Here is a 15,809-nt window from a genome sequence, read left to right as displayed (position 1 = left end):
TAAGCTGCAGAGATAACTGATTACCCTGCAAACAAGATTCTATGCAGGGGGCTTAGTTATACAAATACAAATAATTTATTGAAAAAAGTATAGTACAATGGTTGTTCTTAAAGACTAAGAATTTACATAGAGACACGTGTTTTACAGATGCCTGAACTAGGATTCCCTGTGTTTCAGGCAGCGAAGGACAATATTAAATTAATTTATTTTTAATTATTCACTTAATTATGAACTATATTTATTACACAAAATAACTGTAATCACCTTAACAAAGAAGTAGGTTCTTAAGTATTAAAAATCACAGAACAGTATTAGGTAATCATTTTACTATTTTATTATTTTAGTATTTTAGTTATCTCTGCAGATTGCTGGACATGTTCGCTTCGTTGTTGGCTCATCGTAATCTCCTGCTAGTAAATGTACGTACAGTTATTATGCTTACCACGGCATAACGGATTCGCAAAATCTGGTTCACTTTATTGAACATTCCATCCCCGAAAACCCTGAAAACGATAACTTTGTGGAAGCTCTCACGGTGTTTCTGTTAGACGATGTAGTCGCATTTTATTACATAATAATGTTATTTCTTTTACTGTTTTAGTACAGTCACCTGCAATAATATGTTACACAACAAAGGCCGCAAAAATATCTGACACGATCTTATTCGTAGAGTCATAAGAGCGTGTCACATATTTCTGCGGCCTTCGAAGAGTAACATACTATTGCAGGTGACTGTACCTTATTGTAAAAATTTTACTTGATGGCAAAATGTTTATATTACTGTATTTTTTTGTATCATACAGTTAACCGCGGCTTCATGACAGCGGCGGGTCAACCCGACCAATCCCGTTCAGCGCGTCTCCTACTAAAAGACGCCGCCGCGGGCCGGCTGCGGTGGGCCTCCCTCCCCCCCGGCACCGCACCGGCTCCTATAGAGGAACTACTCAAGGATAGCAAGAGGAAGCCTACGCCGAGAGAAACTAGGGCCGTTGAGGTAAGTATCTAATTACAAAACAAAGGTACTTTTTAGGGATGCGGCCGGCAGCTCAGAGAAAGAGGTAGTATTTACCTACTAAAGTGGCTAAGATTACCTTACTGTCATATTAGTGCGACAGTCAGACCAGTCTCGTTCAGCGCGTCTCCTCCTCAAGGACGCCGCCGCGGGCCGGCTGCGGTGGGCCTCCCTCCCCCCGGCACCGCACCAGCTCCTATAGAGGAACTACTCAAGGATAGCAAGAGGAAGCCTACGCCGAGAGAAACTAGGGCGGTGGAAGTAAGTTAAATTATTTACAGTACATATGGTGCTACTATACCGCCCTAGGGCGGGATTAAGGACAATACGTGCCTATGTCAAAAAATTTAAGGGCCATATGTACTGTACTGTTATACGTTGTACAATACACGTGCGAAAAGGTAATTCTCAACTCGTGTCGATTTAAAACACTGCCTTCGGTCGTTTTCCAATTTATCGTGCCTATGTCAAAAAATTTAAGGGCCATATGTACTGTTATACGTTGTACAATACACGTGCGAAAAGGTAATTCTCAACTCGTGTCGATTTAAAACACTGCCTTCGGTCGTTTTCCAATTTATCGCCACTCGTTGCGAACTACCTACTTTTCGCACTTATATCGTAATGTAGGTACTATTTTTTTACTTACAAAGTTTGTATGTGTGTTTTTATCCTCACTTACCTCGGTTTATCGCTGGAGGCGTTCGCTTGGCTCAATTTGTCTAAGCAATCTATAATTTTAAAACAATATTGGCACAAACACAAAAGCTTGATGATTGCTTAGGATAGTAAATTGGGCAATCGAAATATCGTTTTTGTAAGAATACACATTCAAAACAAAGTATACACTAGCACAGCCATACTCAACCTTTTTTTATGTTATGAGTACCACAAAGACGGTTTTGCCTTTTAGATGAATTTGCTAGGTGCACCTGGCGCCTGGCGGGCTACTTTAGTAGTTTGTGTTACAAGGGATCAAATTGAATCCTGAATGAAGCGATGGATTCTACAATAGAATCCCGAACGTAGTGAGGGGTTCTAAAGTAGAATCCTGAGCGTAATGAGGGATTCAAGTGTTAACGCCCAAGACGAAATAATTTTGATACCATGTGACACATACTGCTTTTCACATCAACTATGAGGAAAATAAAAAAATCTTAGTGTTGACACAAATTATTGTGTTTCAATATATTATTCAAGCTAAAAAAATAATGCAAAAAAATACAAAAACAGTGTCCTAGAACAGAAAAGTGCGACTTTGATCCCCCCTAGCAAGGAGGAAAAGTGCCACTTTGATCCCTCCTAGCGGGGAAGAAAAAGCCCTTTTTCGAATTGGTGATGTGAAAAAATATACCGGCAGGCCCCAGGTTGAGTACCGCTGCACCAGCAAGATCGGTAATACTTTATTGAATATTTTACTTTGTCTCCAGGGTTGGGTGAGCAAGTCCGCCGAGCTCGACAAGGCGTTTTTCGCGAGGAACAAAACTTCGGCGCACGTCAAAGGAAAACCCATTATGGGGTAAGAACGTATACTTACTATTAATTAAGCCGTGTTAATTTTTACTGGCCTACCAAAAAAAAATGTAGTCAAATTGAATATAGAATTGATTATGTTTTGTTTTAAAATTGAACGAAGCAAAACAAAAGCAACTCTATTCCATATAATAATGATTTAAATTTCATTGGAGGTAATTTGTGTTACCTAGGGATCTCGTAAAAATGTATTTTCTCAGCTAGTTTATCATTTCTGAAGTTAAACATTTATTATAAAAGACAGAAACATTTATTCGTGACAACACAAAAAAATTAACACAGGAAAGGTGACAGGTATCTCCAAATGTGACAAAATAGTCACAAATCTATTGTCCAGCGGGCGCAGCATGGTTCCATTTTTATCGCCTGTCACTATGCCCGTCACTTTCACACTTACATACTTGTTAGAACGTGACAGGCATGGTGACAAGCGATAAAAGTGCGACCGTGCTACTGTCGCAGCGCTGTTCTTCCATTGAATTAGATCACGGTGAATAATATACTAAAATAAATTGCTAAAAAGGTAAATTTACATTTTATTACTTTCGAACATGGCACCTACAGGAAAAGAGTAACGCGAATCACCATTATATGGCGTGTCCTATTTTATTTTTGATGCAAACTTAATAGTTGGGAAGCCGACGATGCTAAATGTGTACTTACTCGAGCGTTGTACAGACCTATTGGAATCGAAATATTAGATGATAAGAAGAAAAAAAAGTTATATAAAGCTTTTTTCCAGCTAGCCGGAAAGCGTCTACAATTTTTTTAAATTTCGGGAGGTTGGTGGAGGGTTAAAAAATCGTTAAGCAGTTTGTGGGTTTGGTCGTTTTTGTCCACGTTAATGCTATATTTTTTCTATAACTTAATATAACACTTATTTGTAGGCATTTTCTTAATCTGACGAACACAAGTTTGATGCCTAATTTTTACATTGTAACCGTCAGATTAAGGAAACGCGTGCAAATAATTATCAAATTTAGTAATAGCACAATTATAGCGTTAATTTGGACTAATATGACCAAATCCACAATCTGCTTAACAATTTGTTGAACCCCCCACCAACCCCCCACCAACCAAGGGCTCAACATAGATGGCTAAAAGGGGTAAAGGTAGACTACACGGGGTAGCAAGATATCACTCATGTCTTAATCTGACGCGGTCGAGTAAACACAAAAATCCCCTCTTGGGCTCCCCTACTATAAGTGTTAAAATGGATCTCTAAATAATTGTTTAGGGTGGTCCTTATTTCGTCGAAGTTATAATTTTCTGGGGGCACCCGGTTAATGTAAAATCTACCACTAAAAACCAATGTAGTTTTATTTCAGAATTTTTAAATACATTTTAGGGGCCTATAAAAACGTATTTTATTTTTCGCTATACAAATGTTAATTTCATCCCTAGATATATTTACTCTTATATTATATATTGACTTTTCATCCCTTTAAAAAACCATGCTAGAGTTAGACCAAGAGAAGTCTGCAACGATTTTGATAGCCCACGCAGTGCAAGTGTATTTATATGTCATAATTTCATTTTTTTAATACCACATCGGTGGCAAATAAGCATACGGCCCGCCTGATGGTAAGCAGTCACCGTAGCCTATGGACGCCTGCAACTCCAGAGGTGTTACATGCGCGTTGCCGACCTTTTAAAAACCTGTACACTCCTTTTTTGAAGAACCCCATACTGTAGACCCTCGGGAAAACCTCGGAAAGCTCATTCCATTCATATAAGTTTGACGTTTAAAATAACACTTGCACTGCGTGTGCTATCAAATTCGCTGCAGACTTCTCCTGGTTCAACTCTATTAAATCAGGAGTGAGTACAGTCAGCCAAGAAAGTGGTCTACCACTTTTCGACTCTATCATCTGATTGATAGAGTCGAAAAGTGGTAGACCACTTTCTTGGCTGACCGTACAGTTGCTACTTTAAAAATGTAACGTGTTATGAAATTATGAATATACTGCCCTTCTTTCTGGAATGACCCAACAACAAAAACATATGTGCCAGTTGACACGTTCGTTAGCCCTCTCGCGGAGTTCTGCGGCACGTTGGCAAGTAGCCAGTATTTGGCGCCCTTCATTTGTTTTCAACGTTAATTTGTGCGACCACACACTGAGTTAATATTAATTAGTACCTTGGTGGTGGCGTAAATACTTGTACAGTCACCTGCAATACTATGTACCCATTCGAAGGCCGCAATAATTTCGGACATGCTCTTATGACTCTAAAAATAAGATCGTGTCAGATATTTTTGCGGCCTTCGTTGTGTAACATATTATTGCAGGTATACAGTACAGTCCACTACTCCATTCCAGTATCGATTTTGAACAGGTTTCAATAACTGGCCGCCCTTCAATAACTAGCCAACTTATACTAAAATGAATTCTGTACCTGTACCATCAGTCACTGACAGTGTCAAAACTGACATATACGCTAACGTCTACGTAATTTACTTTCTATACATCTCGCTTGCACTAATATGCGAGTACGAGTGAGATGCATAGAAAGTAAGTTACGTTCTCGATAGCGATTATGTCAGTGCCAAACTGTACGGTTACCATCAGTTTGTCACTGACATAAACGCCGTCGAGAACGTAATTTACTTTCTATACATCTCGCTCGCACTCGCATATTAGTGCAAACGGGATGTATAGAAAGTAAATTACGTTCTCGACGGCGTTTACGTCAGTGACAAACTGATGGTAACCGTACTGGTGGTAGACACACTGTTTCTAGGAATCTAGGTGAATAGAATTAATTTTTAGTATAAGGTGGCCAGTTATTAAACAGTGGCCAGTAATTGACGGATTACCCGTTAATTAGTTTTCTTTTAAGCTGTACTTAAGCTGTGTGAAGCTGTAAGCTGTAAATGAGTATGGTACCTACTCATTTTAAAAAATTAATACTGAACGCCACGCCTATCGCGTAATAATCGTGAAGCTTGTCCGAAATGTTCGTGCATTTGATATTGCGCTGCAGATCCGCACGTCAGTTGACGTGTTTAACGGTCAGAGGGTTTAAAATAAAAGGGTTGATAAAACAAAGCATTTATTAAAAAAAAGCTGCAATCCTTATTAGTTTTCTTGGTTATTATTTTTAAAAATACAACATTTAGTTACAATAACATTCAAAGGGGTAAATAAAAAGCCTTGTTTTGAGAAAATTATTGCATTTTTCATAATTATTTATAAATAGACGCCGTCAACTGTGGCAAATTCTTAATTTTCCCGATACTACGATTTTTCTTATAATGTATCGTGATATTCCGAATAAAAACGGATTTTTTTCTTAAATGTTGAGTTTCTACAGTTGAGTTGACGACATCCTAAATCCAACCTTGTACCATTACAATAAAGTCCATTTTCCAGCATCGTCGGAGCGCAGTCAGCCGAGCAGATGATCAGCAAACCTTGGAAGTTAGAGAAGAAACACGCCAATAAAAACAAGAGAGAGAAACTCAGGCGTGTTTATGCGCATCTTGACGAACATTAGAGCGAGAAAGTATTATAGTAACATCCACACTGTTAACTGAACTTGAGCCTTATTGCAACGATATAAGGTCCACCGAAGCTACGTTACTTTTAGTTAACAACCAAAAATCACTGGTATATCTATCATATCTTGAAAATAATGAATCGATTCTTTGATACCGGATTTAAACAGATGTTTTAACACATTCATTGCCAGCGACTCCCTAGGGGAGTTCACTGTTCGTAGGCGCTTTTCGCTACATACGGTTTTTCCAATGTTATCGGCTACGCTCGTAGCGCGTAGCTCGGGCTGGCACTGAATGTGTTAAGTTAGGGTGGTATTCCACCTGTAACTTCTTTGTCCAAATTCATTGCGTCTCGCTCTCTGATTAAGCAAAATGTGAGACGTAATACACATTGGCCGAAGAAATTGGATAGGTTTTTTCAAGAATCGATCTTAGTCCAGTGTTAGATTATGTTCATTGCTGACTGTACAACTATACTCACAAAACTAAGTGGCGAGTCAGGTCATAATGCCATCTCCTTCACTCTTGGTTGGTCGTAAGGAGATAGCATTATGATTATGACCTGACTCGCCACTTAGCTTTGCAGCAAGTATATATTATTTGTTAAAACTACGACTACGAATGAGAAGTGGTATTCTGATAAGTTAATTTAGACTTAATTGACATGGTCATAAAGTTCTATATTTATTACATACAGCCACATCCTGTTTCTGTGGTCGTGAAAGCTTTTAAAAAATAAAATAAATGTTGTAAACATTTTTTTGTATTATTATTTGTATTTCCTTATATATCACTGGCCTATAAATCCCGGTCTTTTGATAGGCTTGCGTGGGGATATAGATCCAACACGTAGAGGCCCTTTGGAGAGCTTTAATGTCATGTAGAACGCCTGCTGGAACCCGTTCACAGGCGCAACAATATACACCCATGAACCGGTCTCAGCAGGCATTGGGACTATTGTAGAAAAGGTGAACAGTATACCGGTCTATGGATTGATGTTTGGGTGGACAATGAGACTGGGCTATTGTAAAAGAGGTCCGGACACCTGCCATAACAATGTTAACACCGTCATCGAGGCAGGCGGTGACTCGCCGCTGACTAGATGGGCCCCTGAAACTGCCGTCGTAAAGGCGACGAGGAGCAACATCGGTGTGAGCGGCTCAGGGATGTCGAGAGGTGTGCGCCGCTTTCTACCCAGTGGCTGTTACCAGCCACTGTGCCAACTCGCGTCTTATGCATATTTCACTTCCACCCCTGGAGCATATAGCTCTAGCGACTCCTCTCTGGACGGCCAATGAAGGCAAGCCAGAGCTGAGAGTCCTGCGGGTCCCCTTGGGGTCCACTATTATTATTAATTATTATATACCCCTCCCCTATTGGGTCCCCAAACAGTTAAGTTAATGTTACTAACTTCCAAGTCAAATATGATTCCAAAAAAGTACAACTTATGATTCTCAAAAAGTTGACTGTAGCAGTCCACCATACAAATAAAACGAAATAGTCAAATTTGAATTAATGGTATGTATTAGAAAATATAATTGAATTTGTTTCGTTTTAAAATCAAACAAAATAACTAACAAACAATACACACAATACCAATATATTTTCTGCATATTTTTATTTAATAGCGCCATCTACTTTTTTTTCTTCGCAAAGAGCTCCCTAGATGGATTTCTTGGCTACTACCACGGCATTCTCCTAAATGAAGATTTATCAACTGAAATAGATAATAGGTACCTAATGATGTCTTTCTAATTTATATTTAGTAGTGTGGGCAGGCGTGGCTCACTCCGCGATTTCGTCGCTTTGCTACAGGTAGCTAAAAGTACGTCCGTTCCGCCCCAATTTTGGGGAAAGCCATAAGCCGCGCGTGGCGCTGTCGCCACCTAGCGGCCATATCTAGCTGTGGCGTTTTGTTAGTGAGTCTTCTGTACCTAGGACTATTATTTATTCTGTGGTGTGGGTACAAAAACACAATTAAAAATATTTAATAAAATAATTTGATTTGTTGCCTAAGTTTTGGAACTAAAAAAATGAACATAAGGTAACTCGCGGCCTCTACTAAATTCGTATGGTAACGTGACCGCTTATTTCAGTTACGCCCACGGTTACAATCTGTACAGACGTGTAAACTAAAATAGATGTCATAATAATATACTATAGAATAAGTGCCAAAAAAACCACCAGGTGTCGGATCACAAATAGTGGTGGGTTCAGTAACTTCAAACGATGTGAAAATAAACAACATACTAAAAGCGTGTGGGCGTGTCTTCGCGGCGCTTAAGAGGGGACTAACACAAAATTGTAACAAGTTTTTATTAAGCTTTAGTTTCTTAAAATTTTAGGTTCTGAACCTTCATTCACTCATGCTTCATTCATGGTCCATTTGGGTAATGCTTGACCCAAACGCCCAATCTAATATGTACCTTTAAACGACCAATTTTTGTTTATTTATACAGGATGATTCAGGAGACGTGAGCAGGACTAGCACTGCGCATTTCGTAAATTATAAGCAACTATTTCGTATCAATTAATTTATTTAAGTACGACATGCATGGTCACCCTAAAATTAGAATACTAAACTACTGATATTCTGTGTCAAATTGAATGTCATCAGTGTCATCACTGTCATCACGTTCTGGTTACTTTTGAAAACTCGTATCTCACTCAAGTTTGACAGTTTATTTTCTTCGTAATCAAAATGCTGTCATTACGGTTAAAGAGGTTTATGTTTATTAATTAGGTTTTGTAGGGTGACCATGATTGTAGAGAATTAAATTTGTCCTCAGCAAAAAGTTAAAAAATAGGAAAAAGTGTGGTTGTTTCACCTAAATACGACGGTGATCGATCAATTATTTATCAGTTACTGAGTGTGCAGGATTAGTCCTGCTCACGTCTCATGAATCACCTGTATATTTCGGGGATCTCGGAAACGAACGGCACTAACGATTTCGATGAAATTTGCTATATGGGAGTTTTCGGGGGCGATAAATCGATCTAGCTAGGTCTTATCCCTGGGAAAACGCGCATTTTTGAGTTTTTATACGTTTTTCGAGCAAAGCTCGGTCTCCCAGATATTGTTAAATAATAAGAATTCAATGAAGAACCAACACCGTTCACCGTAAATCACGAATTATGGGTTAATTGGATAGAGCAGTGGAAATGGGGTACGTGCCAAATAAAACAAAAACAAATATTATTACGAAAACTGAGTGATACTTTGACATTGTAGATATTTATAACAGTCTACGTTCGGCTGCAAAATATCTACTCTGCTAATATTTTTAAAATGAAGAGACATATATTCGTGTTTTGATTTAGAAGGGGTGAGTTCTACACATGATGATTGATTGACTGAATGATATACAAATCTACTCATCAAACCAAAGGCAGTGAACTATTACAACTATGGAGTCGCACCAAGAAAAGTCTGCAGCGGATTTGATAGCATACGCAGTGTATTTAAGTGGTATTTATGCGTCATAATTTCATAGAAGTTTGACGTTTAAAATGATACTTGCACTGCGTGGGCTATCAAAATCGCTGCAGACTTTTCACGGTCTAATTCTACAATTATTGTTGGCAGTAACTTATTTCCCTGTTGCTTCTCTTAAAGTGTCAAAGAGGATAATAACATTGTTAAATTGTCTGTACCTAACCAAGAAATTTGCCCATGGCTCCATTCTCGTGGAATTAGAGTAGAACGTATTTACAGTAGGTATGTACATATGTATAGTTTTGCAAAGGTAGCTTCATACTATGTATCTTTTTTAAGTTAAAGAAAAGGAATTGCGTACAATACCCGTATGTTCCTACCTCTATCGTACGCGCGTAATTATATCGCTGTTCCGCCCATGATGTCGGCTGTTCATGACACTGCATGAGCAGGACAGATATATACCTAATTATGCGCGTGTGATAGTTGGGAACAGGCAGGTCAATGTACGAAATTCCTCGTTCAAAGCGTCCTTTCTTTGGTATCATCACCCCAAGAAAAGGGATTAATGTAATATAGTTTTTTTTTATTCTACTGTTACTGGCAAAATCGGTTTGCCAGACTATAAGTACATTGCCGTTGTTATGATTGCACCGTACTCTTCCGAGCGCTCCAGATGCATGATTTACGGCGTTATTGGCACTAATTTAAGACGAGTGCGGTTTACGGGCGCGCGCGCGCAAAAACTGGATTTATTGCGGCTCGTTAAAGCGCAGACAGATTGCTGCTAACGTTGTAACCAGGCAAATATTACCGAAACTATGCTGGCACTGGCGAGTCTGCAAATCAAAAAGTAAACCGGGGTTCTAGAGCCCATCAACGTGCACACTAGCGCCACTGCTAAATAATCGTGATTATTTAAATTTAACGACAGGTGTTAAAAACGGGGCCGCTACTTACTGTATTGTGTATTTACCGGAACCAGATGAATAGCGTCAGATGGGGAAATGCCAATTCGGACCCGTATAAGTTGCAATGCGGAGTTAGACAGGGTGGACTGACATCGCCATTGCTGTTTAACCTTTACATGAATGACCTGATAGAGGAGCTCAGCAGCGCCACCGTCGGGTGTCATGTCGCGGGCGTATGCGCCAACAACTTTAGCTACGCGGACGATATGGTGCTGTTGAGCCCCTCTATCACGGGTCTTAGATTACTAGTATCGATATGTGAGCGTTATGCTGCAACTCATGGACTAAAATATAATGTAAAAAAATCAGAATTAATTGTTTTTAAATATGATAAGGGCCCAGATAACGTTCCACCCGTTAGGCTAAACGGGACAGAATTAAAAATTGTTAATAGTTTTAAGTATCTGGGACACGTTTTGACAGACAGACTAAAAGACGATGACGATCTCGAAAGACAGCGGCGGGCCATAGCGATGAGAAGCAACATGTTGGAGCGTCGGTTTGCTCACTGTTCTGACCAAGCCAAAATTACTCTGTTCAAGGCATACTGTCAGGCGTTCTACACTAGTCAGCTGTGGTACCATTTCACGAAACGATCGTTCAACAGACTCCGAGTACAGTACAACAACGCGTTTCGTGCAATGTTACGGCTACCGTGGCGGTGTAGTGCGTCTGGTATGTTCGCCGAGAACAGAGTAGATGACTTTTACGCTATAATGCGTAAAAGGCACTGGTCGTTTGTCGGGAGAGTGAGTGAATCGACGAACAGCATTGTTAATGTAGTGTACATAACCTGCTACTGTATGAGCAAGATTTCCGCTGCACCTCTATAATTAGTACCTACTTTTTTAGTTGTAGTATATAGCTTTAATTTTAATTTAATATTGTAATATAATAGTACTTAATGAAATGTAATGGGTTTATACCTTAATAAATAACATTTTTATTTATTTATTTATTTTATTTATTTAAGTACCTTTTGAATACATCAAACTAGTTTTTATGTTGCTGGATTCTTCGAACTTAGGACCTCAAAATAAAACGGCCGTTTTAACTTTGGATTGGACGCATAGATTGACGAATCCAGCAACATAAAAACTAGTTTGATGTATTCAAAAGGTACTGAAATACATAATACAGTACGTAGCGGCCCCCTTTTTTAAATACCTGTCGTTAAATTTAAATAATCACGATTAATTAGCCGTGGCGCTAGTGTGCACGTTGATGGGCTCTTAATCTGAATTCTTTTGAATAACATTTGGATCATGTTCTCGCTCGCACCAATACATTTACGGACAAGTACAGTCACCTGCAATAATATTTTACACAACGAAGGCAGCAACAATATCTGACACGACCTTATTTGTAGAGCTATGTCACATAAATATTATCAGCGTGTCACATATTTTTGCAGCCTTCGAAGAGTAACATATTATTGCAAATGACTGTTGCGAATTGCACATCTGTAAGATGTGCAATTCGCAAGCAGTGTACGTAATGTCTGGAGAATGTTAGGTATAGTGTGTAGCTTTCAAATAGAGCTCGACGGCTAATCCTATTGTCTATTGTTAAGTAAAACCGCTCGTGCCACGTGCCGCAACCACCTGCATAAAAAATACGTACTTCGGTTACTGAGTGCCGGCGAGTCGAACGCTACAGAACCAGTCTAAAATGTGTCATCGAGATGCGTAACGAAGGCGCGTTATCGGAGAGCGCACCTACACTGGTTTTTTGAGCGTTGGACTAGAATAATTAAGATCCTTTTTTGCAGGTAAAGCACGTGCGGTTTTACTTAACAATAGACAATAGGATTAGCCGTCGAGCTCTATTTGAAAGCTACACACTATACTTTTGACGCATATTCTGACTCCCGATGCTGGGTGTTCAAACAGCAACACTCCTTAACTGTACATCGGTGGACATTATGCCTTTTGCAATAAGGTCCACCGGTGTACAGTTAACAGTGTGGGCGATGGGACATTGTGGGGCAGCGCTGGGCAGCAAGTAAAAGTCAATAAAAGCTTATAAAAGCACATGGCGATCGTAAACGTCCGTCTTTAATGCAAATCCAAATAGTGTGCCGTACTGCATTGCCTGAAATTTAATTAACAAGTTAGACAAACGCATAAATTACACTTGACGTAAAACATGATAGTCACAGGACGGTAAATTGTGATTTTGACAATGTAATTTACAGCGACATCCGTTTGGACATGATGTGAAATATGGTTATTATGACTACGTGTTACGAGTGTGATGTTAATGCGATTTTAAATTAATAGTAACATACTTATGACAAAACAAAACAATCAGTATATATGTAGGGTGGCTAAAAAATAAGTGCATTCCCGATGCCAGGGAGGTTTTGGGATTATACTGAGCAACTTTTACTATGGGACCAACCTCGAAATCGCGAGGTCCCTTTTCATAGATAACGTCACATATTTTATATAGGATTCTTCTGAAGGCCATCTCAGCTGATGCAACACGGAGCCAGTTCTCATAAAGGCGACCTTTTCACTTTGCTGTTGACACTGGGAAGCAGCAGCAAAGCGGAAAAAGACAATTTTATGCAGAACTTTTTTCTTCTCGTAGTGTTTTTTTCTTCGTGTGATGTCTCTTCTTTGTTCGACGACGACAATTCTTACGTCTACTGACTGTGTGTGTGTACTTGCGTGCGTGCGTCTGTCTGTGTGTGTTTGTGTCTGTGTGTGTTACGTGTACCTACTGTGTGTCTCTGGTGTGTGTGTGTGTGCAGTGGCACAGTTAAAAAGTAGAAGGTCTTACGCAGTAGGTATACACATAATCGGAAAGGAAAAGGAATACACATTACACACAAGAACACCAAAAAAATGTCCGTTTTGATTCTCAAACTCGAGCCAATATATGTTTAATGTGAAAGATACTCGTAGCGCTACGCCGTAGCTCGTAGCTAGTGCCTTTTGCATTAAAGCAAAATCATTTTATTTGGATACCAACTTGAAGATGGTCGCGTACTGTGCGATTTAAGAGGAATTTCCTCCCGTGGACGCTCCGGCTGTGGAATGACCTCCCTTCCGAGGTTTTCCCGAGGGTCTGTCTAGAGTGTGGGGTTCTTCAAAAAAGGAGTGTACAGGTTTTTAAAAGGTCGGCAACGCGCATGTAACATCTCTGTAGTTGCAGGCGTCCATAGGCTACGGTGACTGCTTACCATCAGGTGGGCCGTATGCTTGTTTGCCACCGATGTGGTATAAAAAAAAGATCGTTATCGCTGATTGGTGATGCGATGTTCGTATCAAAACCAGTTTAAAACCATAACAATTTTTTAAATTAGAATTGCCCTCAAGTTTTCTAAATAGCACTCTCGGAGCGTTTATATTCCAAGATTTGGCGCAGATAACAGTTTTTACGATACGACTGATATCTGATTTTACCCTCCTAAGATCCAGCCATACATTTGTATGGATCATTCATTTGAAAGATCCAAAATTTGCCACTGCAATTTGAACTTATATCGTAAGAAATAGAGTTTATTTTACTTTGTATAAAAATTTTACGAAACAAAACAAATGCAACTCTGTTCCATTTGGATATGATTTAGATTTCATCAAACTGAATAAGTACTATAGGTAAGACCTTGGGTCTCACGAAGTGACCTTACCGCTTGGCTACTGGTGGTCATACTCTGAAAAATAACAAAATGACCATTCATTAAATAAATCCTAAAACATGCCAAGTGAACATAATAATTAAGATATTTACATTCCTTTTTACTCAAGACTACATAAATCTGTACCTACTAGCAACCTTCGCATTCTCACAGTTCACATAACACTGCCCATTAACAAAGCTGTTTACAACCGTGTTTAAATAGACCACCTAGCTCTGCCAAAACACATTTCCTAGGCAATTTAGTAAAGCATTAAGCATACGAGAACATTTAATTTGAGTTAGCTTTTGTGTCTAGTCTAATTAGTTAGATAAGTACCAAATAATTTCAACAGGGCTATGATGCTAGGAATCGTCGGGTGACAAGCAAAAGTCACTAACTTACATCATTGAAATTATTGGACAATAAACCGTGTTACATGTGTAATAAAGTGCATTGTTACTTTAATTTTTTGATAGTAGGTACTTAGTGAGTGTTGCTTGTCACCCAACGGAATAATGTGATGCTAACGTTTTTTAAACGTCGTATAGTAGGCAAGAGAAACGTGTCAAAAACTGACTTGGCGGTAAGAAATCTGATTGGTGCGGATGTGGGAGTGTGAACTGATGTCAAGCATCCGCGCCAATGAGAAAAAAAAACCGGCCAAGTGCGAGTCGGACTCACGTTCCAAGGGTTCCGTACATTACGTCCGACTCACGCTTGACTGAACATTGAACTATAGCCGGTCAAGCAAATGTTGTCAGTAAAAAAAGGCGCGAAATTCAAATTTTGTATGGGACGATATCCCTTCGCGCCTAAATTTTTCAAATTTGCCGCCTTTTTCTACTGACAACATCTGCTTGACCAAGTATATGTAGTATATGTGTTTGTGTATTTTTTACTTTTATTTTTCAAAATTTTTGAGCCGGTAGTTTCGGAGATAAGGGAGGGGGAGGGGGGGTAATATTTTTGGCTATTTTCTTAAATAACTTGTAACCTATTTATTACAAAATTATTTAAAAAATATACATTACTACAGTTATTTTTTTACTTTCTCATTTACCCCCCAAAAGTGGCCCCCATGTTTAAAAATCGTTTGTTTACGTTACATGTCCGTCTTTGGGTCACTAATTGACATAATGTGTACCAAATTTCAACTATTAGTCCACTAGTTAACGAGAAAATAGGCTGTGACAGACGGAGCGACAGACGGAGAGACAGACAGACAGACAGACGAGTGGTCCTATAATAAGGATTCCGTTTTTTCCTTTTGAGGTACGGAACCTTAAAAATGCAGCCTGCCGATATTTTCCTGCTGGTGAGAGTCTGCCAGGGCTCTACCACACTGTGCTGTGGGTACTGGCTGAGAGCTGACTCGGAGAGCTGGCCCTAAAAAAAACGTATAACTAACCGCAAACACTGAATATGCAAGCATAGCGATCAGTACCGTCTTTACCATAACGGCACACGGGACCCGTGCCCAGGGCTGCCATCCTCAGGCGGCCCCGAAGAACAGACAGTAACAGTATATTTGATTACCCATAATAAATAGAAGATCATAGTAGAAAATTTTTAGTTTAATTAGCTTTCTTTACTTTCCAAAAGGGCCCCAAATTCTTGTGCCCGAGGGCCCCAGCATAGTTTAAGACGGCCCTGATAGCGATCATAACAAAAAGACGAAACTTCGATTAATATAGGTACCTACCTAGATACCGTAAGGGACTGCA

The 15,809-nt window shown here is 39.4% G+C and overlaps 1 protein-coding gene across 1 annotated transcript in view; it reads left to right on the top strand.

Annotated features, from left to right (window-relative positions):
* LOC134795297 (large subunit GTPase 1 homolog) overlaps window positions 1–6,064 on the top strand; it is a 31,551-nt gene extending 25,487 nt beyond the window's left edge. The window contains exons 9-11 of the mRNA XM_063767109.1: window positions 804–994; window positions 2,443–2,531; window positions 5,920–6,064. Coding sequence (XP_063623179.1) covers window positions 804–994; window positions 2,443–2,531; window positions 5,920–6,043 — 404 coding nt within the window. The 3' untranslated portion in view covers window positions 6,044–6,064. The remainder of the gene's footprint in view (window positions 1–803; window positions 995–2,442; window positions 2,532–5,919) is intronic.
* Window positions 6,065–15,809: the final 9,745 nt, after the last annotated feature.

Source organism: Cydia splendana, chromosome 12 (genome assembly GCF_910591565.1).
Source record: "Cydia splendana chromosome 12, ilCydSple1.2, whole genome shotgun sequence".
Taxonomy (NCBI): Eukaryota; Metazoa; Arthropoda; class Insecta; order Lepidoptera; family Tortricidae; genus Cydia; species Cydia splendana.
Note: the sequence above shows the minus strand (reverse complement) of the source record. Positions and strands in the feature narration are given on the sequence as shown.